The sequence below is a fragment of the Cynara cardunculus genome (genome assembly GCF_001531365.2).
Source record: "Cynara cardunculus var. scolymus isolate 2C chromosome LG 2, CcrdV1, whole genome shotgun sequence".
Classification (NCBI taxonomy): Eukaryota; Viridiplantae; Streptophyta; class Magnoliopsida; order Asterales; family Asteraceae; genus Cynara; species Cynara cardunculus.
Genome location: NC_037529.1, coordinates 14,176,796 through 14,189,051, shown reverse-complemented (window position 1 = coordinate 14,189,051; position 12,256 = coordinate 14,176,796). Strand labels below are relative to the sequence as shown.

The window sequence follows — 12,256 nt, the reverse complement described above, 5'->3', positions numbered from 1 at the left end:
TTAAAAGAGAAGTGGGAGTTCAGTTTATCAAATATGTAGCAGTTAAAATACACTCACTCCACAGACTAAGGGGAACTCCGGCCTGAAACATGAGAGCCCGAGCAACATTAAGTAAGTGTCTATGCTTTCGCTCAACCACCCCATTTTGTTGGGGTGTATAGACACAAGATGTTTGATGGATAATACCCTTAGACTTAAAGAACTCAGATAATTTGTTATTTGTAAATTCGGTTCCATTGTCACTTTTGAAAACCTTAATAATTTTCCCAAATTGAGTAAGTAACAGATATTCACTCACCTCATATTTGACTTTTAAAAGGTAAACCCAAACAACTCGGGTATAATCATCAACAATGGTCAAGAAGAATTTGTATCCTTCTCTACTTTGGATATGGTAAGGTCCCCAAACGTCAAGGTGAACAAGTTCACCAAGACAGTTGGCCTTATGAATACTAGTAACAAACTTCTCACGAGTTTGTTTAGCCTTATGGCATATTTCACAAGGCCCCCTACTATCGTTTCCAATATTCAATATGTCTTTTAAGACGTGAAGAACTTGGTCGGCAGGGTGTCCGAGTCTATTATGCCATAGTTGAGAAGAAACAGAACAAGTCATACCACAGTCATTAGAAGAGAAAGTAACATTTTTGCTAGAGGTTTGATCAAAATAGTATAGCCCTCCATCCTGACTACCAATCCCCACAATGTTCTTGTGCAGACAGTCCTGAACATAACATTTTGTTTCATCAAATTTTATACAAACCTTATTATCTCGGGTAAGTTTATGGACAGACAAAAGGTTGACATTAAATTGAGGAATAAACAGGACATCAAATAGAGTCACATTATTGGATAACTTTAGGTTACCAATTTTATTTATTTTAGCCTTAGTCCCATTTGGGTGGCTAACAGTGAGGTTTAAATCTGTGACATCTATAGCATTTTCTAACTCTAGAGGACTGGAAGTCATGTGTTGATTGGCTCCGGAATCAATTATCTAGCCAGGACAAGAATTTTGGAACGTACCTTCCATATTGGCAGAAGCTCCTTCCGAAGGAATTTTAGGATTGATAAGACTCAAAATTTGAGCAACCTGTTCTTCAGAAAAAACAAAAGATGATTTTGGAGAGGTGGTATCCGAGATAGAAGCATTTCTAGAGGGAGTTTTAAAATTTTGGCTTTGTGGTTTAAAATTTTGGGATTGTAATTGAGGTCGGGGTCGGTTATGAAAATCTTTTGGGAAACCTATAAGCTTAAAGCAACGTTCAATAGTATGCCTAGTGTTACCACAATGTTTACAAGTCAAGCTAGAGGGATTCCTTCCTGTTTTTCTTTTATTTTCAAAAGCTCTACTTACAAAAGCAGAATTTTGCGGTTTGGTACGATTTTGTCCAGAAGTAACTCCCCTGTGAGATTCTTCCCTAGAGACAAGCGAAAAAGCCGTTTTAACAGAGGGAAGAGGGTCTCTAGTTAAGATATTGCTCCTAATAGGCTGGTAGATATCATCAAGTCTCATAAGGAACTGCATCAGTTTAATAAGTTGACTATGCTGTAAAAAATCATGTGATGCGTTGCAAGTACAAGAGGGAAGTTTTACCAGTGCATCAAATTGTTTCCAAAAAGAGTTCAGTTTATGGTAGTATTCGGAAACAGTCATGTTATTCTGGTTTAAAGAATTAATTCTTTGATAAAGATTGAACGTTACAGACCCATCGACCTTATCGTAAGTTTCCTTTAACTCCTCCCAAACTTGAGAGGCAATTTTTGAGAAAACTTGGCCAAGAAACAAGTTCTCTGTCATTGAGGTTAAAATCCAGGAAAGGATAATGGAATTACAACGATCCCACTGTTTTCCAAGAGCAATATCATTTTCAGGACGAGGACAAGAGCCGTCAATAAAACCTATTTTATTTTTAGTCTCTAGAGCTAAGATCATAGCACACGACCACACACGATAATTCTCTGTTCCACTTAGCTTAAACGATAGAATAGAGCCTCCACTAGCATCGCTAGGGTGCAAGTACAGTGGGTCTCCAAAGTCTAATTTTATGACTCTGGATTCCACTGGACTTGGAGAGCTAGCAATGACGAGAGGAGATTCCATAAGCAAAGAGGAACACACACACGAAAACAGAAACTGAAATGCTTAAAGGCAGGATTCCTAAAACATTTAAATGTGCTAGGTCAAGCCAACAAGACAGTTTCTTATACAAAAAAAAAAACAAAAGCACACACAAAAAAAACACGCAGGAACAACCTTACCACATCAAAACCTTTAACAGAATTAAAGGATAACAAAAAGACATATAACAACCACCAGAAGCAGAAATTAAGGTCTTATAAGGAAGGCAGTAAGGCAACTTATCATAGAGAATTCCAGGATACACCTGAACAAAGGAGAAAAGTTAGTGTAACGATTAATGCCAGATCTGAGATGGACCAGATCTTGACTTATAAAGCATACCAAAGTCATAACAGATCTAAAAAAAACACTATGCAATATTATGAAACAATCTGGAAAAATAGACACAGATCATCAATAAAATGGAAATATGAGCATGTATTATAGTTGGATCTGGAAATATGGACACAGATCCTTAACAGATTTAACCAGATCTGGAAAAATGGACTCAGATCCGTAACAATGTCAATATAACAGTAAACATGCATTTATTGAATCTCAAAAAAGGAACACACATTCTCAAGCAACCACATAAAATGGACCAGATCTTGAAAGGGGACCAAGAAAAATGGTACGCACACTATCAATCATCTCTGGAGCAGATCTATAGCAAGAGAAAGAAAGAGACAGATCGCAATTGAATACGTCGAGAAATATCATACACCACAAATACACAGATTCTTAAACTTATGCATAAACCGAGCCAAATCTTGAAAAAAAGACCAGATGTACAGATCTGTAAGCTAATGCATAAACCAATCCAGATTTACAAAGGGGAAACCAGATGAGCAGATCGATAAGCGTAAGCATAAAACTGATCCAAATCTTGAAGATAAATCGACAAGAACCAGATCTGATGATGATAAAACGCAAAAAAAAAAAAACGAACCGACAACAGATCGTAAGAGATCTGTTGAAGGACCAGATCTTGAATAAGGGACCAAAAGCTGGTGCACACCTTATCAATCACCTCTGGAACAAGAAAGGAAAAAAAACTTGAAGATAAGGAAGAACAGAGGTCGTAGATAAATTTGACAGCAATGGCATAAACACGCCAAGCATTACAGACTCATACCAGTCATATATCGAACAAAGTTAAAGCAACAGAAGAGCACAGAGACGAGCGCAAGGCTCTGATACCATGTAAACTTTCATACTTTTAACATTCATAATATTGAGACTCAAAATCAGGAAAAGATTAACAACTAGATTCATATTCTAAACAGATTTTCATAACAGAAAATATACAAAGAACTAATTGTTACTTAAATCTAAAGAACTTTTACAAGAATCACTAACTCAGAAAGATGCGCCGAAGATCTGAGACTGATCTTGAAGAACAGTAACGACGAACTAGAGAGAGAAATAGCTCTTGAGAGATTCAAAATGAGAGAAAAATGAGTTATGAATGTCTAAACCCAGCTCCTTCTTCTTTTATATATGAATATAACTTTGACAGGAATAGTCCTTGAGAATTTAGCATTTAGCTCCGCTACCCTTCATCTTCTGTGTAAAGTGAGGCGCAGTCCTCTTGATTGAAACCCAGCAATTACTTCCATTATATTACATTTTCTACCCTTATATGTTAAGAACATAACAAACAAACGACATTCAAAGTGAAATTAGTTACCGAGTCAAGATTGGAACTATTGATACTTTTAATAGAAACCTTAGGTACTTGTTGAAGATGACTTGAAGATGGTGAAATCTTTATCATTGGAAGCTAAAGTTTGGGCTTTCGAAGCTAGGTTTAACTTAACTTGGCAAAGTGAGTTCAAGTTGTTTTGTGAAAATTATGTACATGCCAAAATGAGTATTTTGAAGTATTAAGGTGTTTTACTTGATGTTTATCAAATGTGTGAGTAATTGATGAAGTTTGCATATTTGGTAAATTTGGATTAGTAGATCTTGTGAAATACCATTATTTGGGTTTTTGGATATTTTGATAAATAAATTTCAAGAATGTGAACCTTTGGTGATTTATTGTATAACTGGAGATTTTTTGATTTAAATGCACTTTGGTGTATTTGGTTTTATAAACCGTTTGAAAAATGTATGTTATTGTGTTATAGGACATTTTGGGAATATAAATGGTATGATTTGATTGAAAAATGATTTGTCCCAACTAATGATGTGTTTTTGAGTTATTCATGCCTTTGAAGCATGCATTTGCATAAACGTTAGTTAAATACGTTTTATTGTTTTTGATGACTTTTATTGAATAGCTAATCGTGTTGTTGAGCCTTTGGCCCTAGTTTAACTCAGATGAGTCTTGAGGACATTTGTCTTGTTTGTTTTGCTCTATGTTGAGCTTTTGGATTTTATATGCGGTTATGGCATATTTATTGAGAATTACATGTTTCGAGTGTGTTGATCATTCAGTTGATGTCATGTAATTTAGATTGTAATGCAATAGATCCATAGGCATAGGAGTCGGTTGGAATGTGATAGTATTCCCCGTATTGTAGCTAGAGACTCGGATCAGAAGAGGACTCGAGGTAAAGACTTTGATAGAGTTGAATTGAATGACCACGTGATCCGTATTGGCGGTGTCAAGGTAAAGACTTGGATAGAGTTGACTTTGATGACAGTGTAGTTCTACTATCATTTCTAATGAATAAGTTTAACTTGGATTTTTGAGATCCCAAGGTAAAGAGTTGGATGGAATGAAACTTGATGACTCCCTAAGCAAAAGACTTGAATAAGGTTGAGCTTGTTAACCCATTTGACTAAAGATCCGAATGCGGTCGATGTCAATGTTTGTTTATCTACAGTGATGCTGATATAACATTGAATTATGCCTTACTTATGTGTTCCGTCACAATAAATGGCAAATCGGGTATCCCCCGTCATCTTATGATGTCTTACACCCTTCCAAGGGTAGATATGATGTAATTATACAAAGTGACTTGATTATAGCTATGTTTTCTGTTTTAACAATTTATGACTTTATTCTTAGTTGTGTACATTTTGGATTTTGGTTGCATTTAAATAGGCATTTGGTTATTGGGTTTTCATCAGGAAATGGTGGGTTTCATAAAGATGTTGCTTTTACGATAAATACATTTCATTTACGAAATTACAACTTAAATCAACAGTCTTTTGGTCTTACCTTTTTATGATTATGACAAAAACTGCTTGAGCTCATTAGACGTTAAGCCTAACCTTTTCTTTGCCAGCATGTGCATCAGGTCAATGGGAAATGGTACTAGCGACCCCGTGATGAGATGAGTGCTAGATAGATGCACGAAAAGGACTTAGCTATTTGTTGATGTCTTCCGCAATTAGAGATAGCTACAGTTATCGGGTTATAGTAACACCCGACCTTAACTTAGTCTTCATCTAAGACTTGATCTATCATTTATTGATGTTGATTTTAGATTTGATATTCGAGGTAATTTAAGTATTGACTAATAGAAAAGGGATTTACCCCTTTTACTTGTTGTCTTAATGGAATTTCTAAATTAGTCGTTCTATCCAGATTTTATGGTGTTACGAGTTGGTATCAAAGCATAAGTTTGAGAGATTTATGTATTAATTAAGATGCCTAGACTCAAACTAGTGTTTTTCTAAGCAAATGAAAATGAGAATATACAATTAGGCACTTTAAGATAGGATATTTTAAGGTCAATAGAGACACTAACATCGAGAGTCATGATGATGGTAGCAAGGATCCTCATGTAAGGTACATTCATATTTCCACTTGGGAGTGTTATTATGAATTTACAGTTACATGTGCATGTTTGAATTATTTTTTCCGTGATGATAGATGGAGGTAGTGAGTGAATTCTCAGCAAATCATCGTTAGAAGATTTGATGTTGTAGCGTTGTCACTTGAGTGACAGTTAAGTTTGGTGATTACGTTAAGCCGACCATTGTGGGTCAGAAATATGGGTTAAGTTTGAACAACATGCTTATTGAATCATCATAAATTTTGGGAAAAAGTTTGTAAGGTTAATTGACTTAGTTGTGGATTATCGCCTTTAGATACTTGAGTTTTCCAATGTCGGTTTTTTAACTAGTAGACTTGGCGAGTGTGTTTTTAAAGCTTCGAGTCACGACCAAATGCATGCACAATATTCATTTTGAAAATGAATTGCAAGGATTATTCCTTATATGTTAAAACTTTGTACCTATCAGGTTAATAATTCTAGGAAATGTTTTGGCACACACCAGAACATAGCCCATGTTTTGAAAATTCCTAAACTGTTTTGGTTGCATAAGAATTACACACATATTTTTACTGAGAATTTTCTTCATACTGCTTTGCTAACATTGCAAAATTATTGAGATGCATATTCTAAGAAGAATTGAAATTGAAACTGACGGGAATTGTTTCATTTATTACCTAAGGGATGTGCAAATACTTTGTTACGAGTTTTGAGAAATTTTAGGAAACACGATTGTTGTACAACATTCGCTTTGAGTCTTGCACGGGCATAAGGTATTGCATGTTTTGGTTTATAATTTGACGCATACGGGAATTTGGGGTCGAGTTTGAAATGCATGAAACTATTGTACCTCCTACGGTTATTTGCAAGTTTTATTGGGATTTTGTTTTTAATGTTTTATAACTCAAGGATGAATTTTTGGAATTTAATGAACTTGCTTGATTAGGTGTGTTGCGTATGAGAATTTTTTATTTCATGCTATGTTCTTAGAGGCGGAGATTTTGATAATGATTCATTTGCACAATTTTTCTTTGGATTTAGTGTGACTGTGTTTTGTAGCACACGGTTAATGCATGAAACAATTTATACTGATGGTGTGTAAGTGTATGATGGGACTAAGATGGTTCGTTCAATATTTCGTTTTATACATTTTTGTTTGTTGTCACCATTATTATTGATCAACAAGCATGCATTGTATTGAGTTGTTTTAGATGTGTGGCATTAATGGCTACTTTGCACGACTACTTAGTAGTGTAGTAATTTTGTGCGTGCCTAAGAATTTTTATAAAGAATTTATGCTCCCTAAATCTTTTGAAGTTATAAATTGGCATAATTGTTAAGCTTTGTACTTGAAAAATCTTGAACTCGAACCACAAGGGTGGTGCCTGATTGGTTTGAGCTTGGCTTCAAAGGTCAAAAGTACCAGGAGGTCACAGGTTCAAATTCAAGGAGAAATAAAAATCCCCTTGTGGCCACGGAGGTTCAAATACGATGACTCCGGGCTATCTGCAAAGCAGGTGGTCGCCCTGGGATTAGTCGGCTCGCATAGCGGGTTGGATATCCAGGTTAATAAAAATAAAATCTTCAACTCGTTAGACCCATAGATTTTAACCTTTTATGAAGAGAGTTGTAATTGGGGACTAGAAGAGGCCTCGAGGTTTGAAGAGTAAGATGACCCAACTTGTGATTGGTTTTGAATTTCAGAATTTCAGCTTGAGAAGTCGATGACCCAACTTGTGGTTGGTTTTGAAATTCCACCTTCAGGTTGGACATACTAGGCTCATTTCGTCTGATTATTTTGTAAAATACTTATGGTTGTATTTAGTAGACTCAAGATTCACAGTTGATTAAATTATTCGATATTTATACGTTGAAAATGAAGTTTCACGTATAGTAGTAGAATTTTGGCACAAAAGGTTACAAACAAGTTAATTTGGAATCTATCTTATTATGTCTCAAAGTTTTTGACATATTTTAATTGATACGTTTTTTATGATTTAATTAGATGACCAGATTTAGATTTTACTAAAAACTTGTAAAGATTTCAGTTTGAAAGTTTATAAAAAGAATTTTATTAATCAAAGCTCATATATGGTAAAATTTTAGGTTTCATCGAACTACTCCGGTTAAGCTGGTGATTGGATGATTTGTTGGGTCATTGACCATCATCTTCCTAAATTAAAACATGGTGTTGACTGCTACGCTATAAGGAAATAAGTTGTGTCTTCTCCACCAGCAATTGCTTTTGGCGTAGTGGTAAGCGCTTGGATCCTAACATGATTGTAGGCTCAAACTATTTTCACTACAAAATTGGTACAATTTGTTTTTTCTGTCTTATTAGGTTTGCTCAATTCTTAGAACGATTTGCCAACTTTATCCTAATAACATATTAAAACAATTACGTAGGACGTCAAGTTGTTGGTAATGTAAACTTAATATCCTATGAACTACTCTATTAGGATCGAATGAAATGTAAGTGATGATTTACATACCAAGTGAGTTTTTCGAATTCACGTTTTACAACCAAACACGTCTCGAAGGTGAATATATAGTCTCTTTTTTCTTGATATCTAGCGTAACGATATTATAATCACATATATTCGAGTCTTACCCTTTTCGCGATATAGCAAAATAAAGCAACATAGCAAGTGTTTTGTAGGAGTCATAGATGCATTACATGTCTTGTGCCTAAATGGCATACTCTTCTAGTTACACTCAACACAAGTATTAATATAAGACACTTTCAAGACTTTGGATTCCAAATGAAAGCTTTTGTTTCCGGCCTTTCTTCATCAAGACCCCTTCAGAATTCTTCCAAGAGACTTGATCTTTCCATTCCACAAACATGTTTTCATTTGTTATCGCATGCTAAGTACGATTCCTACACTTCTCCATGGCTCGAGGGGCTGCAAAAACAGACGTCAAACAAGAACGAGATCGAGTTTTTCGTTTCAAATCTAGACGGGAAACCAAGTTGAGTGATCAAAGATTTATGGGGTTCAATTCTTGAATTTTAGTTGAATAATCAAGATTTATGGGGTTTCTTGAATTTTAGTTGAATAATCAAGATTTTGGGTTCTTGTTTTTTTTCTTCTTCTTATTAACCTGGATATCCAACCCGCTATGCGAACCGACTAATCTCAGGGCGACCACCTGCTTTGCAGATAGCCTGGAGTCACCGCATTTGAACCTCCGTGGCCACAAGGGGATTTTTATTCCTCCTTGGATTTGAACCTGGAACCTCTTGGTACTTTTAACCTTTGAAGCCAAGCTCAAACCAATCAGATACCACCAGTTAGGTTCTTGTTTTTCAGTTAGAATAATAGAAAGAAAAAGAAAACTTACCTAGCCCAATTGCATCTGAACTTTTCATGATCCTCATCCTCTTACAAGAGCGAATGAACATGCTGCAAAATTCATCAAGATTTGCAAAACTGGTGTCAGATCAAATATTACAGTTTGACTTTTCGGTCAAACTTCCTAACTTTCTACTTCAAAATTGATACAGAGAATCTTGATTTTCAGCAAATGCTAAAGAAGAAAACATGAAACTGTAATGTTGGAGCTACAACATGCATCATTAATGGTTGTTTTGCACGCTGCAACCGAATACGATGGTCAAAAAGTCGATCACCCATAAAACCATCAAAGTCAAAGTTTTTTGGATCAAAGAAATGGAACTTACTCCCAAGGAACATCACCAACGAGCATCCAGTCGCCATCTTTATCTTCGTAGGTCAGTACATACTCGGAACCATGGAGAAGATCCATCAGTCGGCTCTCACTTAATCCGTCTCTCGTAGGAGCTCCATGGCTACCATATTGACCTGAAAAACCAAATCACGCTTGTTAAAAACTAGTTGTTGACTAATAAAATAGCTGATAACTTGTTGACAAATAAGTTAGCTGATAAACTAGTCACGTTTAATAAAAACTAACTGATAAACTAGATATCAATGCAAAATGACGTAAAAAGAAAAAAATTGGCACTTATGTAAGAATGTAAGGGGCATTTCGACACAAAAACACAACCCGGTAACTATGGTTTGTAGCTCGTTGTTGTTTTCATCACTGTGGCTAACTCAGCAGTTTACCATTATGTATGAGAGACGAAAACAACAGTGAATTTTAAATCTTATGGACGTAAACAGCAATAAGTGTAAACCAAAGGAATGAAAATCGCAATTTAAAAAATATAAAGACAGAATAGTCATCGTTAACAAATCAGAGGGGCTAAACATGTAGTTTACTCTAGTTTTTGATAACCAAAAGAATTACTCCTTGCATCATCAAGATCAACTTTACTCTCCTATCAAATGTTTTTGGACTTGGAACATATACGAATTCGATGCAAACACCGTTCTTCAAACGTATTAACGTAACGTAAAAGATCACGAAAAAGCTTAAAAGATGCATTTAAGAAGCAACGAGCGATCAATTACCGATTGTAAAGCAACTGAACATCTTTTCAAGAGCCGAAGAAAGATCCAAGTAACTGGAATAGATCTCGAGATCAACTTTCCTTAAATACGGAGCTCCATCCATGCTGACCTTCACATAAAGGCAGCCCGATCCCATCTTGCCATCGGTTTCTTCTTCGTTCTTTGTGTGGCTAACAGCCATCGTGTTCTTACGAAAGGATCGAATTGGAGGCCATCCTACAACTTGTTGCCTGAATTACAAGATGGGTTTTAGTGATGAATGCAAGAATCAGTACAGGATCAAAATGGGTTTTTGATGTAAAGTTCCACCAAGAATGCAAATAAAGATTCAATCAGAAAGAAAAAGCACCAAAAAACCATGCAGAGTTAGTATGTTTGACTTTTGGGGTCAAACAACTTGTTTACTAACTTTGAAGTCCACAAATATTTCGTTCTGTTTCGAGTGAAACTATCGATGCCTACGATTAAATCTAGAATTTCTGTAAGAATGAAGCATTTTGGAGTGGTGAAATTGGGATTAATTGGGTTAATTATGAAGTTTGAGAAGTATTAAGTTGACTTTCTAAAAATCAAACGTGCAGATAGCAATTCTTGGAATCATGGATCATTATCAGCCAAGAAACTCAATCAAACCATGCAGCATACACCCCTGGTTCCTGCCAAATTACATGGTGAATCAGAAGAACAAAAAAGATTACATGATCAGATTCTTGAAGAAAAAGCTGACTTTTGAAAGTCAAACAAACAAGTTTCCAACTTCAATAGCATCTCAATTTTCAAGTTAAACTGTAAGCAGTTCGATATCGAATTCGAATCCGAAAACTGCTCGAAATTGAAGCTTATAATCCAAAAAAATGAGACGTAAAAATCCTTACTTTGGAGCAGGAGCAGAAGTTTGACCATTTGAAGAATTAGCAGAAACCTGAACCTTCTTCTCAAGCAAAACAGGCTTAGGTGAAGCCAAAACAGCACTCTCTTTAACTGAACCAACCCCTAAACCAGAGTTCATATTTTCAACCTTCGAACAAGAAAACAACCCACCACCATTCTTAACCAAATCAACCTCAGATCCACCATTAACAGAAAACACCCATTTCCCAGAACCACCATTAATGGTATCAGAAAACCCCCTTTTCGCTCCAGCCACCAAGTTCTTGATCACACCACCGTTAACCGCCTCTCTTTCCGGCGACTCCGAGCCAGGTAATCCAAGTCTCAATTCAGTGGCTTTCAAGTTCAAATCTTTATTATTATTGGCTACTTCACAGGCTTTTTTCTCCATATTTACCTCTGACAACCCTATGTAATCATGTTCTTCAATCGATATAGACATGAAATCAATCGAAGCTTGTTGTTTTACATGAAAATGAAAATGAAAAGAAAAAAAAGAACAAGTGTGTGGTCGTGTGGGGTTTTTTGATGGGGGAAAAGAGAGGAAAAAAAGCTTACTTTGGCATCTCTGTAGCCCCTCTTAATATTCCTATATACTGTAACAAAGAATGGTGGAACAGGGAACATTTATTTGGGAAAGGTCACTGAGCAATGCTTTGTTAAATCTTGCCATAATGATGCTGATGGGATTTGTACTTTGTGCATTAAAAGTTGTACGGTTCAATTTTACTTTGGAAAATGGCATGGGAATTCTTAAAGATTGCTTGTGGATAAAATCCACATATTAATCTTTATGAAAATAATGTTATCTTCATCTCGGACCGTTGAGTTTCTTAATCGACGGTCAAGATTACGTTTTCGGATTCTTTTAGAAAGTTTAACTTAAATAATTGGTTTTAAGTGTTCATAATGATTAGTTATCGGACATTTTCATCAAGAAAGTTCTTTTACATATTTACTAGAATTTGTGTATTTGAATCAGTATCATTTATTAAGGGTAATATAAATTATATCTGGTTTTTTCTTTATAAACTCCTCGATTTTATAGAGAAACAATATGATGTAGACCA

General features: G+C 35.5%; 1 protein-coding gene across 1 annotated transcript; it reads right to left on the bottom strand.

Moving 5' to 3' along the window:
- Nucleotides 1–8,416: 8,416 nt before the first annotated feature.
- Nucleotides 8,417–11,744, bottom strand: LOC112506538 (auxin-responsive protein IAA27-like). The gene is made up of 5 exons (XM_025110657.1): nucleotides 11,171–11,744; nucleotides 10,296–10,525; nucleotides 9,539–9,680; nucleotides 9,199–9,260; nucleotides 8,417–8,759 (listed from the first exon to the last, which is right to left on the bottom strand). Exons 1-5 carry the CDS (start codon nucleotides 11,626–11,628, stop codon nucleotides 8,722–8,724), a joined length of 930 nt encoding a protein of 309 aa, XP_024966425.1. The 5' UTR covers nucleotides 11,629–11,744; the 3' UTR covers nucleotides 8,417–8,721.
- Nucleotides 11,745–12,256: the final 512 nt, after the last annotated feature.